The sequence below is a fragment of the Entelurus aequoreus genome, linkage group LG03, assembly GCF_033978785.1.
Source record: "Entelurus aequoreus isolate RoL-2023_Sb linkage group LG03, RoL_Eaeq_v1.1, whole genome shotgun sequence".
NCBI classification, from domain to species: domain Eukaryota; kingdom Metazoa; phylum Chordata; class Actinopteri; order Syngnathiformes; family Syngnathidae; genus Entelurus; species Entelurus aequoreus.
The window spans coordinates 93,974,285-93,993,503 of NC_084733.1; the positions used below are offsets into that span (position 1 = coordinate 93,974,285).

The following is a 19,219-nucleotide window of genomic DNA, read 5'->3' on the forward strand; positions in this document are numbered from 1 at the left end:
ACTCAGTATACATGTCAACATACACACTCAGTATACATGTCAACATACACACTCAGTACACACGTCAACATACACGCTCAGTATACACGTCAACATACACACTCAGTATACATGTCAACATACACACTCAGTATACATGTCAACATACACACTCAGTATACATGTCAACATACACACTCAGTATACATGTCAACATACACACTCAGTACACATGTCAACATACACACTCAGTACACATGTCAACATACACACTCAGTATACATGTCAACATACACACTCAGTACACATGTCAACATACACACTCAGTATACATGTCAACATACACACTCAGTATACATGTCAACATACACACTCAGTATACATGTCAACATACACACTCAGTACACACGTCAACATACACACTCAGTATACATGTCAACATACACACTCAGTACACACGTCAACATACACGCTCAGTATACATGTCAACATACACACTCAGTATACATGTCAACATACACACTCAGTATACATGTCAACATACACACTCAGTATACATGTCAACATACACACTCAGTACACATGTCAACATACACACTCAGTATACATGTCAACATACACACTCAGTACACATGTCAACATACACACTCAGTATACATGTCAACATACACACTCAGTACACATGTCAACATACACACTCAGTATACATGTCAACATACACACTCAGTACACACGTCAACATACACACTCAGTACACATGTCAACATACACACTCAGTATACATGTCAACATACACACTCAGTACACATGTCAACATACACACTCAGTATACATGTCAACATACACACTCAGTATACATGTCAACATACACACTCAGTACACATGTCAACATACACACTCAGTATACATGTCAACATACACACTCAGTACACATGTCAACATACACACTCAGTACACATGTCAACATACACACTCAGTATACATGTCAACATACACACTCAGTATACATGTCAACATACACACTCAGTACACGTGTCAACATACACACTCAGTATACATGTCAACATACACACTCAGTACACATGTCAACATACACACTCAGTACACATGTCAACATACACACTCAGTACACATGTCAACATACACACTCAGTACACATGTCAACATACACACTCAGTACACGTGTCAACATACACACTCAGTATACATGTCAACATACACACTCAGTACACATGTCAACATACACACTCAGTACACATGTCAACATACACATTTAGTATACATGTCAACATACACACTCAGTACACATGTCAACATACACACTCAGTGTACATGTCAACATACACGCTCAGCACACATGTCAACATACACACTCAGTATACATGTCAACATACACACTCAGTACACATGTCAACATACACACTCAGTATACACGTCAACATACACACTCAGTACACGTGTCAACATACACGCTCAGCACACATGTCAACATACACACTCAGTATACATGTCAACATACACACTCAGTACACATGTCAACATACACACTCAGTACACATGTCAACATACACACTCAGTACACATGTCAACATACACACTCAGTACACGTGTCAACATACACACTCAGTATACATGTCAACATACACACTCAGTACACATGTCAACATACACACTCAGTACACATGTCAACATACACATTTAGTATACATGTCAACATACACACTCAGTACACATGTCAACATACACACTCAGTGTACATGTCAACATACACGCTCAGCACACATGTCAACATACACACTCAGTATACATGTCAACATACACACTCAGTACACATGTCAACATACACACTCAGTATACACGTCAACATACACACTCAGTACACGTGTCAACATACACGCTCAGCACACATGTCAACATACACACTCAGTATACATGTCAACATACACACTCAGTACACATGTCAACATACACACTCAGTACACATGTCAACATACACACTCAGTACACATGTCAACATACACACTCAGTACACATGTCAACATACACACTCATGATATTACACACCTTGGATCCCTCAGGCGCTACTGCATTAAAAAGCCACATCAGTGTGTAAAGGATATCACCACATGGGCTCAGGAACACTTCAGAAAACCCACTGTCAGTAACTACAGTTGGTCGCTACATCTGTAAGTGCAAGTTAAAACTCTACTATGCAAAGCCACAGCCATTTATCAACAACACCCAGAAACACCGCCGGCTTCGCTGGGCCCGAGCTCATCTAAGATGGACTGATGCAAAGTGGAAAAGTGTTCTGTGGTCTGACGAGTCCACATTTCTAATTGTTTTTGGAAACTCTGGACCAAATAGGAAAAGAACCATCCGGACTGTTCTAGGGTGAAAGTGTAAAAGGCAGCATGTGTGATGGTATGGGGGTGTATTAGTGGTCAAGACATGGGTAACTTACACATCTGTGAAGGCACCATTAATGCTGAAAGGTACATACAGCTTTTGGAGCAACATATGTTGTCATCATGGACGCCCCTGCTTATTTCAGCGAGACGATGCCAAGCCAGGTGTTACAACAGTCATAGTAAAAGAGTGCGGGTACTAGACTGGCCTGCCTGTAGTCCAGACATTGCAAATGTGTGAAGGCTAAAATATGAGAAGGGAGACTGTTGAACAACTTAAGCCAGGGATGTCCAAAGTGCGGCCCGGGGGCCATTTGTGGCCCGCAGGTCATTTTTTAACGGCCCCACGGCACATTTTAAAAATACGATTGAAAAAAATAAAAAACTTTAAAAGTGGTATTTAAAGAGCAAACAGGTGAAATGTAACAAGAAAATGTAGCAATGTTTACTCCAATTACACAAATCTGCCATGCAGGCTGTTTCTTTCTTTTAAAAATAATACTGAATCAAAATCAATGTCATTATGAATTATTGACCTATTCAAGGCTCCAATTACGTCACATTATATATTTTGAGATATCTTTTGGGGGAAATGTTGCATATTTTGTGTTTGCCACGTAAAAAAAACTAGCTGTTTTTTTTTAAAGAAGAGCCTAAAACGAACAAACAAAAAACATAAACAACAATCAAACTTATAATTGACAGATCTGAAGTTGATCTCGAGATTACTGTGTTAAAAGTAAACAGTAAGAAATGTTTTTTATTTTTTAACACTTTAATGAGTAGGACCCTTTTGGATCCTCTACAATTTTAGTGTGATTAGTTTTTAAGTGTCATTGCTCAAAAAATAATAATGAATTAAAACCAATGGTGTTATGAGTTATTGACCTTTTTAAGGCTCCAATTATTATATAATCTCAAATATCCCACTTAAAAATTTTATTGGCTGAAAATATTGCATATTTTGTGTTTTTTTTCATTAAAAAAAAGGGTTTTCTTTGACAAAAAGAGCATACAATTTAAATCTTTAAAAAAATGTTATATTGACGGATAAACCTAATGTTGATCTAGAGATTTAAAAACTTGAATAATAACACAAATAATAATAATACTGAATAATGACACATTTTTTATATTTTTTGGACCAAAAACCCTTTGGGGTCCCCGGGATCAAGCCTGAGTGGAAGTCAAGGTGAGGTCGGCGGCTAGCGAGGCTAGCGCGGCTAGCGCTCCAACAAAGTCCTCCTGGTTGTGTTGCTGTAGTCCGCTGCTAATACACCGATCCCACCTACAACTGTCTTCTTTGCAGCCTTCATTGTTCATTAAACAAATTGCAAAAGATGTCCAGAATACTGTGGAATTATGAAATGAAAACAGAGCTTTTTGTATAGGATTCTACGGGGTACCATAACTTCCGTTATACTGACTTCGTCACGCGCATACGTCATCATACCGCCGGATATTTCCCGGGAAATTTTAAATGTCACTTTATAAGTTAACCCGGCCGTATTGGCATGTGTTGCAATGTTAAGATTTCATCATTGATATATAAACTATCAGACTGCGTGGTCGCTAGTAGTGGCTCTCAGTAGGCCTTTAAGCTGTACATCAAGCAAGAATGGGAAAGAATTCCACTTCAAAAATGTGTCTCCTCACTTCCCAAACCTTTACTGAGTGTTGTTAAAAGGAAAGGCCATGTAACACACTGGTAAAAATACATTTTTTGCAATGTGTTGCTGCCATTACATTCTAAATTCATGATTATTTGCCAAAAATACCAAAGTTTCTGAGTGTGAACATGAAATATGTTGTCTTTGCAGTCTATTCAATTGAATATAAGTTGAAAAGGATTTGTTGTATTCTCTTTTTATTTACCATTTACACAACGTGACAACTTCACTGCATTGGGGTGTGTACATGACTTCACTTTAAGAAATACACATCTTGGCAATGGCAGATGATTTCCTTGGTTTTATACACCAGTGTAGTTATTCTGCCAATCTTGCACAAGACCAGAAAGTGTTTCCAGGGTCTGGCGGTGGTGTTTGACTAGGAAACAGAACTCTGCGTTATTTGACACCTTTCCTCCGTCTTCGTGTTCCTATTGTTTTCTGTCACAAAGACCAGGCTGCTGCTGAGGCTGCAGCTTGGCCTCTGTTGGAATCCAGTCTGAGGAGCAGATACTGGAGAAGTGGTAGAAAAACACTGCCTGGGATCCCTAGGAGAGGATGACCTATGACTCACTACAGAGTCACAACATCCAAACTAAACACGTCATCTGGTGGGCCCACCACACCCTAGCACTGGAAGTTTGCTTCTTTTATGAATTTATTATGGCTCTACTGAAAATGTGACTAATCAAAAGTATACATAATATTTGCTTACATGTCCCTTGGCAAGTTGACCTGCAATAAGGCGCTTTTGGTAGCCATCCACAAGCTTCTGCTTGACCACTAAATTGCTGCAGTTCAGCTAAATGTGTTGGACTTGTTTCTTCAGCATTGTCCACACCTTTGAGTCAGGACTTTGGGAAGGCCATTTTAAAACCTTCATTCTAGCCTGATTTAGCCATTCCTTGACCACTTTTGACGGCATTGTCCTGTTGGAACGCCCGAGACCCAACCTCCGGGCTGACGGTTTTAGATTTAGATTTCCTCCTCCAAACATATTGCTGGGTGTTGTGGCCAAACAGCTCACTTTTTGTTGCATCTGACCACAGAACTTTCCTCCAGAAGGTCTTATCTTTGTCCATGTGGTGTCAGATGAAACAACAATGGAGCTGTTTGGCCACAATACCCAGCAATATGTTTGGAGGAGTAAAATCCCAGGAACACAATGCTTACCGTCAAGCATGGTGGTGGTAGTATTATCCTCTGGGCCTGTTTTGATGCCAATGGAACTGCTGCTTTAAATGGGACAATGAAAAAGGAGGATTAGCTCCAAATTCAAGTCTTTTAACATTTTCTAAAAAAAAAATTCCCGCTTTTCCCAAAATTCACACATTTTCATGAAATTCCCATTGACATTTTTCAAAGTTCCACAATTTTTCATCCGATTCAAACCGTTCCAACTGCAAAATATTCAACATTTTCAAAATGGTGTGCTCTCCTTCAACGATTTAAAAAAATTCCCGGATTTCCAAGAATTCCCAGTTTTCAGGGACATTTTTCCACATTCAAAATGAATGGGACATTTTTCCAAGTTGCACAATTTCCACATTTTTCAACCCATTCCACCTTCAAAACATTCCACTCATCCTGGACATTCAAACTATCATTTTTCCAAGTTCAAAAAAATTCCAGGATTTTCCAGAATTCCATCCATCTTCTTCCGCTTATCCGAGGTCGGGTCGCAGGGGCAGCAGCCTAAGCAGGGAAGCCCAGACTTCCCTCTCCCCGGCCACTTGGTCCAGCTCCTCCCGGGGGATCCCGAGGCGTTCCCAGGCCAGCCGGGAGACATAGTCTTCCCAACGTGTCCTGGGTCTTCCCCGTGGCCTCCTACCGGTCGGACGTGCCCTAAACACCTCCCTAGGGATACTGACCAGATGCCCGAACCACCTCATAGGGCTCCTCTCAAAGTGGAGGAGCAGCGGCTTTACTTTGAGCTCCCCCCGGATGACAGAGCTTCTCACCCTATCTCTAAGGGAGAGACCCGGCGGAGGAAACTCATTTGGGCCGCTTGTACCCGTGATCTTGTCCTTTCGGTCATAACCCAAAGCTCATGACCATAGGTGAGGATGGGAACGTAGATCGACCGGTAAATTGAGAGCTTTGCCTTCCGGCTCAGCTCCTTCTTCACCACAACGGATCGATACAGCGTCCGCATTACTGAAGACGCCGCACCGATCCGCCTGTCCATCTCACCATCCACTCTTCCCTCACTCGTGAACAAGACTCCCAGGTACTTGAACTCCTCCACTTGGGGCAGGGTCTCCTCCCCAACCCGGAGATGGCACTCCACCCTTTTCCGGGCAAGAACAATGGACTCTGACTTGGAGGTGCTGATTCCCATCCCAGTCGCTTCACACTCCAGTGAGAGCTGAAGATCCTGGCCGGATGAAGCCATCAGAACTACATCATCTGCAAAAAGCAGAGACCTAATCCTGCAGCCACCAAACCGGATCTCCTCAACACCTTGACTGCGCCTAGAGATTCTGTCCATAAAAGTTTTCAACCCACTTCAACCGTCAAATAATTCCTCTTAATCAGGACTAAACAACAAATGATGGAACTGCTGCTTTAAATGGGACAATGAAAAAGGAGGATTAGCTCCAAATTGTTCAGGACAAGCTAAAACCATCAGACCGGAGGTTGGGTCTTGGGCGCAGTTGGGTGTTCCAACAGGACAATGACCCCAAACACACCTCAAAAGTGGTCAAGGAATGGCTAAATCAGGCTAGAATGAAGGTTTTAGAATGGCCTTCCCAAAGTCCTGACTTAAAGGTGTGGACAATGCTGAAGAAACAAGTCCATGTCAGAAAAGCAACACATTTAGCTGAACTGCAGCAATTTAGTGGTCAAGCAGAAGCTTGTGGATGGCTACCAAAAGTGCCTTATTGCAGTGAAACTTGCCAAGGGACAATGGGAGACTGGGCTTTCTGCTCTCCCTGACCACCTGAGGGCACCACAGACTGTGAATGCTTTTAAAAAAGGCTTAAAAACCTTTCTTTTTAAAGAAGCCTTTTTTTTTCTTTTTTTTTTTTAGATATATGCATACTAGCTCTAGCTATTAGGCTGTTCTAGTTTTTACTTTTTTTAATTATCTTTTTATTATTGTTTAATACACTAGCACTTTGAGGTTGTAAAGTGCTTTTTACAAATAACATATACCGTATTTCCTTGAATTGCCGCCGGGAATATAGTATTCGCCTGCCTAGAATTACAGCCGGGTCAAACTCGTTTCCCAAAATAATTAGCGCATGCTTGGCACTTCCGCCGGGTCAAATATGAGTCATTAAATGACTCCCGCCTCCTGGTGGTAGAGGGCGCTATGGATCCTTCTTGCGACTACCAGTACTGCAGAAGAAGACAACAAGCAGCAAGCGTGAGTAGCAATTGTTTGCTTGCACTTTTACCATGGAGGATTACATATCTAAAATAAAACAGTTTTCTAAACTGGACTTTCAATCGAAGCAGGAGGTAATAAGTAAAGGAATATCTCCAGAGACTTTTAAAACTGAAGAAGGATAAGGAAGACTGCCTTTGATCAGAAGCAGCTGCACATGGACATCATTTATAAGTAAAGGTAAGACCATAATAACGTTTTTTTTAATTAAATGTGCTTTTCATGATAAGGTAAGCGCCCGAGTGAGAAGAGGTTTTAAAATAATTAGCGCATGCTTGCCCATCCCGCATGCTTTTGGTAAGCGCAGGAGTGAGAAGAGGTTTTAAATTAATTGGCGCCCCGGCGGCTATTCAAGGAAATACGGTATTATTATTATTATTATTATTAAGGGACATGTAAGCAAATATTAACATTGCTGTATGTATACTTTTGATTAGTCACATTTTCAGTAGACCCATAATAAATTCTTAAAAGAAGCAAACTTCATGAATGTTTTTAGTGAGCAACAAGTATGTGCTCCAATCACTACATCACAACAAAATAAGAAATGATAGTAAAGTCAAGACAGCCATGACATGATGTTCTCTACACGTGTACGTACACTTTGGAGCAGGACTGTAGAAGATGAATGAAAGATGAAACTCACCAGATGAACGTAGGGCACAAAGTAGCCATAAAGAGCAGCAGGGATGCCAAAAGCCCAGATGCGATATCCCACAGACTTCCAGATGTTGATATTGAAGATCTGGCTCATGGGTGGACAAAAGCCCCGAGTGGTCCTGGTCTTGGCGGGCAGCAGAGGTCTGTAGGTGAAGCCGGCCAGCATGAGCACGAACATGAGGATGCAGAGGACCCGCATGGTGTTCTGCAGGCCCACCCGGCCCAGCAGGATGGACAGCGCAAAGGGCAGCGTGATGGTGAAGATGCTGCTGCCGGCCGTCACGATGCCGTTCACCAGACCCAGGCGCTTCTTGAAGTAGTGGCCCAGGATCACCAGACTGGGCTGGTAGGCGAAGGAGCAGCCGCAGGAGAAGACGATGCCATAGGTGAAGTACATGGGGCCCAGAGACCTGCAGGCACATCATTCTTAGTCTTTATGTTGGCATGTGCTGGTCTACACAACCAAACTGGAACTACACATTGACTTGTGACTCTGGTCTACAGAACCAAACTGGAACTAGACATTGACTTGTGACTCTGGTCTACAGAACCAAACTGGAACTAGACATTGACTTGTGACTCTGGTCTACAGAACCAAACTGGAACTAGACATTGACTTGTGACTCTGGTCTACAGAACCAAACTGGAACTAGACATTGACTTGTGACTCTGGTCTACAGAACCAAACTGGAACTAGACATTGACTTGTGACTCTGGTCTACAGAACCAAACTGGAACTAGACATTGACTTGTAACTCTGGTCAACAGAACCAAACTGGAACTACACATTGACTTGTGACTCTGGTCTACAGAACCAAACTGGAACTAGACATTGACTTGTGACTCTGGTCTACAGAACCAAACTGGAACTAGACATTGACTTGTGTCTCTGGTCAACAGAACCAAACTGGAACTAGACATTGACTTGTGACTCTGGTCAACAGAACCAAACTGGAACTAGACATTGACTTGTGACTCTGGTCAACAGAACCAAACTGGAACTAGACATTGACTTGTGACTCTGGTCAACAGAACCAAACTGGAACTAGACATTGACTTGTGACTCTGGTCTACAGAACCAAACTGGAACTAGACATTGACTTGTGACTCTGGTCTACAGAACCAAACTGGAACTAGACATTGACTTGTGACTCTGGTCTACAGAACCAAACTGGAACTAGACATTGACTTGTGAGTCTGGTCAAAGACATGAGGGAAGTTCTTACACTTGACATCTCCTACTTCTCTAAAACCTTGGACTAAATGTGCAGGAATCATTTTTTTTCTCTTCATAGGACCACCAGAAAGTAAGTATCATAACACTAAGCAAAATGACTTTTACGTCTGAGATTTAAGGGTTATAAGGCGCACCGTCGACTTTTGAGAAGAATTCAAGGATTTGAAGTGCGCCTTGTAGTCCGAAAAATCGGGTAAGTGTCAAATTGTACCATTTAGAGGACGTTTATTTCTCGTGTTAAATCCAAAGTAGTCAAAGTCTTGCTGACATTACATTGAAATGTTATTGGGGGGGAAGTTGACATAAATACAGAATGGTGGTTTCAAAGTCCTGATTGGGTAAATAAATCCCAATGGTGAGTCACATGACCACAAATTGCTGCACCTTGCACTTTAGGTGCACAAGACAACAGTAAACCTGCGCAGTGTTCAACAGTCACTCGATACGCGATACGTGTTTCATGACTTATTTCTAACACTTAATAGTAGTCGTGTCCAAAGTGGAGGCAAGAATTCCTTCTTCACCCAATACACTTACTAAATAATACTTTTAAACACTTACTAAATAATACTTTTAAACACTTACTAAATAATACTATTAAACACTTTGTAAATAATACTATTAAACACTTTGAAATTGATACTTTTAAACACTTTCTAAATAATACTATTAAACACTTTCTAAATAATACTTTTAAACACTTTGTAAATAATACTATTAAACACTTTCTAAATAATACTATTAAACACTTTCTAAATAATACTTTTAAACACTTTCTAAATAATACTTTTAAACACTTTCTAAATAATACTTTTAAACACAATGTAAATAATACCTTTAAACACTTTCTAAATAATACTTTTAAACACAATGTAAATAATACCTTTAAACACTTTCTAAATAATACTTTTAAACACATTGTAAATAAATATCTAAACATGCTTCACTACACACCGTAGGAGGATACAATAGCTCACCGGCGTCACAATGTAAACAAATGCCATGGGTGGATCTACACCTGACATCCACTGTAATGATACCAAGTACAGGAGCGTATCTAGTCGATAATACTATGATTACATCAATATTTTTTAGCATCACAAAATCTTTTTTCCTTTTTAAAAAATTCATATTATGTTTATAAAGTCAGTAAATATGTCCCTGGACACATGAGGACTTTGAATATGACCAATGTATGATCCTGTATCTACTTGGTATCGGATCCATACCTAAATGTGTGGTATCATCCAAAACTAAAACAATGTAAATGAAAAATACTTTTGCGCAGACCCGCTATGGAGTGTTTACTTTTGGTTAAAAGCATTCAACAGGAAGTACACTTTCAACCTGCAGAACTTGCAATGAGCAAACATGTCCACAAGATGGCGCCATAGCATAAACAATAAACACCTTTTCAGTGTCTCTGTCAGCAACATGAAAACTATTTGTTGAATACAAAACATTACGGCCATTTGCGAAGGAAAATTGGTTTTATAAGCGTAAGAAAAAAGTAGCGGTTTATAGTCCGCAAAATACGGAAAAAACTATTTTACTGGGTTCAAAAACCAGATAAATGAAGTTGTGAGTACATAACTAGGGTTGGTACTAGGGGTGTAACGGCACGTGTATTTGTATTGAACCGTTTCGGTACGGGGGGTTCGGTTCGGAGGTGTACCGAACGAGTTTCCACACGAACATATTAAGCTAAGCTAAAGTCTTAACAAGCTGCTCCGCTTCTTCTGCCTGTCTCTGTCAGTCCTCTACACCAGTCTTTGTCAACCTTTTTTGAGCACAGGCACATTTTTTGCGTTGAAAAAATCCGGAGGCACACCACCAGCAGAATTCATCATATTTTAGTGGCTTTTTCTCTTTTTTCGGTATTTTCCTGTAGCAGTTTCATGTCTTCCTTTGAGCGATATTTCCCGCATCTACTTTGTTTCAGCAATCAAGAATATTTCAGTTGTTTTTATCCTTCTTTGTGGGGACATTGTTGATTGTCATGTCATGTTCAGATGTACTTTGTGGACGCCGCCTTTGCTCCACAGTAAGTCTTTGCCGTCGTCCAGCATTCTGTTTTTGTTTACTTTGTAGCCAGTTCAGTTGTAGTTTCGTTCTGCATAGCCTTCCCTAAGCTTCAATGCCTTTTCTTAGGAGCACTCACCTTTTGTTTATTTTTGGTTTAAGCATTAGACACCTTTTTACCTGCACACTGCCTCCCGCTGTTTCCGACATCTACAAAGCAATTAGCTACCTGCTGCCACCTACTGATATGGAAGAGTATTACACGGTTAAACTGCCGAGCTCTAGACAGCACCGACACTCAACAACAACACATAGTTTGCAGACTATAATTACTGCTTTGCAAAAAATATTTTTAACCCAAACAGATGAAATTAGATCATCTCCCACGGCACACCAGACTGTGCCGCGGCACAGTGGTTGAAAAACACTGCTCTACACAGCACCCACACAACCATCTGATTGGCTACACACAGAGCGGTAACAGCCAATCGCTCATAGTCCTGGATTGAGGTGAAGGCTAATTCGCTTTTAGCGTAACGTTAGCTCATTTTGCCGTGTGTGTGTTACGGACAGCAAAGCCCTGTCTTGTCTGTTATTTCACTTGACCTTTTTCTGTGTTGATTGAGCTGTGTTGAAGCAGCAAAAAAAGGACATTATGTTAAATGAAGAGTTTCTGTCTCTGATAGTTGATATAATAATGTAAGTGCATCATTAAGCCTACATGAACTCCATGGTGTTTAGGGATGAATAGTCTCTCCTGTTGCTGTTGTACTATTTTTTCAGCTATAGTTATATTAATCATTAGTAATTAGGGATGTCCGATAATGGCTTTTTGCCGATATCTGATATTCCGATATTGTCCAACTCTTTAATTACCGATACCGATATCAACCGATACCGATACCAACCGATATATGCAGTCGTGGAATTAACACATTATTATGCCTAATTTGGACAACCAGGTATGGTGAAGATAAGGTACTTTTTAAAAAAAATTAATAAAATAAAATAAGATAAATAAATTAAAAACATTTTCTTGAATAAAAAAGAAAGTAAAACAATATAAAAACAGTTACATAGAAACTAGTAATTAATGAAAATTAGTAAAATTAACTGTTAAAGGTTAGTACTATTAGTGGAGCAGCAGCACGCACAATCATGTGTGCTTACGGACTGTATCCCTTGCAGACTGTATTGATATATATTGATATATCATGTAGGAAGCAGAATATTAATAACAGAAAGAAACAACCCTTTTGTGTGAATGAGTGTAAATGTGGGAGGGAGGTTTTTTGGCTTGGTGCACTAATTGTAAGTGTATCTTGTGTTTTTTATGTGGATTTAATTAAAAAAAAAACAAAAAAAAAACCATACCGATAATAAAAAAAACGATACCGATAAGTTCCGATATTACATTTTAACGCATATATCGGACATCTCTATTAGTAATGCAGCAGCCTAGTTTTGAATGTCAGGGTCCCTGCTGTCACATGTTGATAACAATATAACATTTACATCATAAATCCACTACAGGCTGTAATAAATGCTGTAATAAATGAAGCATGATGAGTTGACTTTAAACTGTTTAATGTTGCACTTTTTATATGTAGAAGAAAAGTTGTGTCATTGTATTTAATCTGAGCAACAACTTGAGGCAGTTTAATGTTGATTAACGTGGGCAGAATTATTATAGTGTTCCCAATGTTAAAAGGATAAAGCCATTGTTTACACATTTGCTCAATAAATAACCAAAAAATGTATATTTTGTTGTTTTCTTACTGTACCGAAAATGAACCGAACCGTGACCTCTAAACCGAGGTATGTACCCAACTGACATGTTTGTGTAGCGTTACACCCCTAGTTGCTACACAATGTTGTTATGGTGTTTATGACATGTTTTGTCACCTATAAAACAAAGAGTGTTGGAGCCTATCTATATTATTTATTTATTAATTGTTTGACAATGAAATCAAATAATGTCAAGAATGATGTTAATGAATTATTGGATGTTTTAGATTTCATTGTGATTGACTTGATTGTTTTCAGCTGCTCACTACTACCTACTACCTACACTACTACCTACTGGTGAGTCACTTCCTCCTTCTAGAATTAAGAAGACAGGACAGGTGTGGGCTTTTTGTCTGTCTATCATGTTGAAGGAGTGAGGAGTGGAACACTTTGTTTACCGCTAAACAACTTATTTTCAAGCCACGCTAAACAAGCCACGCTAAAACAACTTATTTAGAAGCCACGCTAAACAAGCCACGCTAAAACAACTTATTTTGAAGCCACGCTAAACAAGCCACGCTAAAACAACTTATTTTGAAGCCACGCTAAACAAGCCACGCTAAAACAACTTATTTTGAAGCCACGCTAAACAAGCCACGCTAAAACAACTTATTTTGAAGCCACGCTAAACAAGCCACGCTAAAACAACTTATTTTGAAGCCACGCTAAACAAGTTATTTTGAAGCCACGCTAAACTAGTTATTTTGACGCCACGCTAAAACAAGTTATTTTCAAGCCACGCTAAACTAGTTAGTTTGAAGCCACGGTAAACTAGTTATTTTTGAAGCCACGCTAAACTAGTTATTTTGAAGACACGCTAAACTAGTTAGTTTGAAGCCACGCTAAACTAGTTATTTTGAAGCCACGCTAAAACTACTTATTTTGAAGCCACGCTAAACTAGTTATTTTGACGCCACGCTAAAACTAGTTATTTTGAAGCCACGCTAAAACTAGTTATTTTGAAGCCACGCTAAACTAGTTATTTTGACGCCACGCTAAAACGAGTTATTTTGAAGCCACGCTAAACTAGTTATTTTGACGCCACACTAAAACAACTTATTTTTGAAGCCACGCTAAACTAGTTAGTTTGAAGCCACGCTAAACTAGTTATTTTTGACGCCACGCTAAACTAGTTAGTTTGAAGCCACGCTAAACTAGTTTTTTGAAGCCACGCTAAAACAACTTATTTTGAAGCCACGCTAAACTAGTTAGTTTTGAAGCCACGCTAAAACAACTTATTTTTGAAGCCACGCTAAACTAGTTATTTTTGAAGCCACGCTAAACTAGTTAGTTTTGAAGCCACGCTAAACTAGTTAGTTTGAAGCCACGCTAAACTAGTTAGTTTTGAAGCCACGCTAAAACAACTTATTTTTGAAGCCACGCTAAACTAGTTATTTTTGAAGCCACGCTAAACTAGTTATTTTTGAAGCCACGCTAAACTAGTTAGTTTGAAGCCACGCTAAACTAGTTAGTTTTGAAGCCACGCTAAACTAGTTAGTTTGAAGCCACGCTAAACTAGTTAGTTTTGAAGCCACGCTAAACTAGTTAGTTTGAAGCCACGCTAAACTAGTTATTTTTGAAGCCACGCTAAACTAGTTATTTTGACGCCACGCTAAAACAACTTATTTTGAAGCCACGCTAAACTAGTTAGTTTGAAGCCATGCTAAACTAGTTATTTTTGAAGCCACGCTAAACTAGTTATTTTGAAGACACGCTAAACTAGTTAGTTTGAAGCCACGCTAAACTAGTTATTTTGAAGCCACGCTAAAACTACTTATTTTGAAGCCACGCTAAACTAGTTATTTTGACGCCACGCTAAAACTAGTTATTTTGAAGCCACGCTAAACTAGTTAGTTTGAAGCCACGCTAAACTAGTTATTTTGAAGCCACGCTAAAACTACTTATTTTGAAGCCACGCTAAACTAGTTATTTTGACGCCACGCTAAAACGAGTTATTTTGAAGCCACGCTAAACTAGTTATTTTGACGCCACACTAAAACAACTTATTTTTGAAGCCACGCTAAACTAGTTAGTTTGAAGCCACGCTAAATAAGTTATTTTGATTATGTTGAAAGTCAACCACGGAGAATATTTTTTGTTTGTGAAAATAAATGATGATCATTTGGAATGTAGAAATATCTGGGCGAGTTCTTATTAAGGAAGTTAGTGAGTCAAACATCTCCTCCTCAAGACTAGTCTGCATTACTTGATTTTTATTTTTTCTAAATTTTTGTAACGCAAGAGTAGTCGCTCCAAAGAGTGTTAAATACATCAAGTCATTGCATAATATTTGATTGCAGCTCAGTTCAAAGGTTTGAAGCGACGGCCCCGCTACTTTATGACGATGACATATTTCTACAGCTGGGTGTGATTGTTGACCCGTGTGGAGATAAGTATGAGATTCCAACATCTTATTAACCAGTGAGTGTGAGGAGTGACGCAACCTGGAGGAGCACATGGCAATGTGGCGCCATCCAAAAGTCTGATTGCTCTTATACCAAACCTGTTACCCAGCAGCTTGGTTCTTTACCTTACTTCACATTGTTTGTATCGGGGAATATGTGCACTGCTAGTATAGTATTTGGTAATAATTACAGATGTCCGATAATATCGGTCTGCAGATGTTATCGGCCGATAAATGCGTTAAAATGTAATATTGGAAATTATCGGTATCAGTTTTTTTTATTATCGGTATCGTTTTTATTTTTATTTTATTTATTTTTTTATTAAATCCACATAAAAAACACAAGATACACTTACAATTAGTGCACCAACCCAAAAAACCTCCCTCCCCCCATTTCTTTCTGTTATTAATATTCTGCTTCCTACATTATATATCAATATATATCAATACAGTCTGCAAGGGATACAGTCCGTAAGCACACATGATTGTGCGTGCTGCTGCTCCACTAATAGTACTAACCTTTAACACTTCATTTTACTCATTTTCATTCATTACTAGTTTCTATGTAACTGTTTTTATATTGTTGTACTTTCTTTTTTATTCAAGAAAATGTTTTTTAATTCATTTATCTTATTTTACTAATTTTTTTAAAAAGTACCTTATCTTCACCATACCTGGTTGTCCAAATTAGGCATAATAATGTGTTAATTCCACGACTGTATATATCGGTTGATATCGGTATCGGTTGATATCGGTATCGGTAATTAAAGAGTTGGACAATATCGGCATATCGGATATCGGCAAAAAGCCATTATCGGACATCCCTAATAATTAGAGATGTCCGATAATATCGGTCTGCCGATGTTATCGGCCGATAAATGCGTTAAAATGTAATATCGGAAATTATCAGTATCGTTTTTTTTATTATCGGTATCGTTTTTTAAAATTTTTTTTTTATTAAATCCACATAAAAAACACAAGATACACTTACAATTAGTGCACCAACCCAAAAAACCTCCCTCCCCCATTTACACTCATTCACACAAAAGGGTTGTTTCTTTCTGTTATCAATATTCTGCTTCCTACATTATATATCAATATATATCAATACAGTCTGCAAGGGATACAGTCCGTAAGCACACATGATTGTGCGTGCTGCTGCTCCACTAATAGTACTAACCTTTAACACTTCATTTTACTCATTTTCATTCATTACTAGTTTCTATGTAACTGTTTTTATATTGTTTTACTTTCTTTTTTATTCAAGAAAATGTTTTTAATTTATTTATCTTATTTTATTTTTTATTAAAAAGTACCTTATCTTCACCATACCTGGTTGTCCAAATTAGGCATAATAATGTGTTAATTCCACGACTGTATATATCGGTTGATATCGGTATCGGTAATTAAAGAGTTGGACAATATCGGCATATCGGATATCGGCAAAAAGCCATTATCGGACATCCCTAATAATTAGAGATGTCCGATAATATCGGTCTGCCGATGTTATCGGCCGATAAATGCGTTAAAATGTAATATCGGAAATTATCGGTATCGTTTTTTTTTATTATCGGTATCGTTTTTTTTTTTTTTTATCTTCACCATACCTGGTTGTCCAAATTAGGCATAATAATGTGTTAATTCCACGACTGCATATATCGGTTGATATCGGTATCGGTTGATATCGGTATCAGTAATTAAAGAGTTGGACAATATCGGATATCGGCAAAAAGCCATTATCGGACATCCCTAGTAATAATCAATCAAAAACGGTACTATACTCTGTTTTTTTTAACGGGCATGACTGCGCGTCGACATCACGTCATGACATTGCTAGTTTTAGGAGCAGAGGAGCATGTTGGGCAGCGCACACACACAGAGTACTTACAAGCAGACACAGTGTGTATACAGAAAAGGGAGAATGGACGCATTTTGGTGTAAAAAGTCAAGATAAAGGTGAAGTTATAACACTGAAACACCCTCAGGAAGACGTGGCTAGCTAGCTGGCAGCTAACGTCCATCCGCAGTGTTTTAGCTACTTCTAAATCACTAATCCTCAAAAAAAGTGAGTTTCATACAAGTAGCATTATCACTGGAGGACGAGGAGTAGCTAAACATGCTTCACTACACACCGTAGGAGGATACAATAGCTCACCACCGTCACAATGTAAACAAATGCCATGGGTGGATCTACACCTGACATCTACTGTAATGATACAGTACAATAGTCGATATTACTATGATTACATCGATATTTTTTAGCATCACAAAATCTTTTTTTCTTTTTTTCAAATTCATATGTTTATAAAGTCAGTAAATATGTCCCTGGACACATGAGGACTTTGAATATGACCAATGTATGATCCTGTAACTACTTGGTATCACATCCATACCTAAATGTGTGGTATCATCCACAACTCATGTCAAGTATCAAAGAAGAGAAGAATGAGTGATTATAACACTGAAACACCCTCAGGAAGAGCTGCTTTAAGACGTGGCTAGCTAGCTGGCGGCTAACGTCCATCCGCAGTGTTTTAGCTACTTCTAAATCACTAATCCTAAAAAAAAGTGAGTTTCTTACAAGTAACATTATCACTGGAGGACGAGGAATAGCTAAACATGCTTCACTACACACCGTAGGAGGATACAATAGCTCATCCACTGTAATGATACCAAGTATAAGAGCGTATCTAGTCAATACTACTATGATTACATCGATATTTTTTATTATCACAAAATCTTTTGTCTTTTTTATTGTTTAAAAACTCAGTAAATATGTCCCTGGACACATGAGGACTTTGAATATGACCAATGTATGATCCTGTAACTACTTGGTATCACATCCATACCTAAATGTGTGGTATCATCCAAAACTAATGTCAAGTATCAAAGAAGAGAAGAATAAGTGATTATTAGTGTAGATTAGGGATGTCCGATAATGGCTTTTTGCCGATATCCGATATTCCGATATTGTCCAACTCTTTAATTACCGATACCGATATCAACCGATATCAACCGATATATACAGTCGTGGAATTAACACATTATTATGCCTAATTTGGACAACCAGGTATGGTGAAGATAAGGTACTTTTTAAAAATAATAATAAAATAAGATAAATAAATTAAAAACATTTTCTTGAATAAAAAAGAAAGTAAAACAATATAAAAACAGTTACATAGAAACTAGTAATTAATGAAAATGAGTAAAATGAAGTGTTAAAGGTTAGTACTATTAGTGGAGCAGCAGCACGCACAATCATGTGTGCTTACGGACTGTATCCCTTGCAGACTGTATTGATATATATTGATATATCATGTAGGAAGCAGAATATTAATAACAGAAAGAAATGGGGGGAGGGAGGTTTTTTGGCTTGGTGCACTAATTGTAAGTGTATCTTGTGTTTTTTATGTGGATTTAATAAAAAAAACAACAACAAAAAACAAAAAAAACAACAAAAAAAACGATACAGATAATTAAAAAAACGATATCGATAATTTCCGATATTACATTTTAATGCATTTATCGGCCGATAATATCCCTAGTGTAGATAGAACATGTTAAAAGTGTAGATAAAACATTTTAAAACAGAAAGTAAGCAGATATTAACAGTAAATGAACAAGTAGATGAATAATACATTTTTTACAGTTTGTCCC

The 19,219-nt window shown here is 38.5% G+C and overlaps 1 protein-coding gene across 1 annotated transcript in view; it reads right to left on the reverse strand.

Moving 5' to 3' along the window:
- Positions 1–19,219, reverse strand: part of LOC133647143 (monocarboxylate transporter 10-like) — a 91,831-nt gene that overhangs the window by 19,122 nt on the left and 53,490 nt on the right. Inside the window, exon 3 of the mRNA XM_062043282.1 lies at positions 8,098–8,521. Coding sequence (XP_061899266.1) covers positions 8,098–8,521 — 424 coding nt within the window. The remainder of the gene's footprint in view (positions 1–8,097; positions 8,522–19,219) is intronic.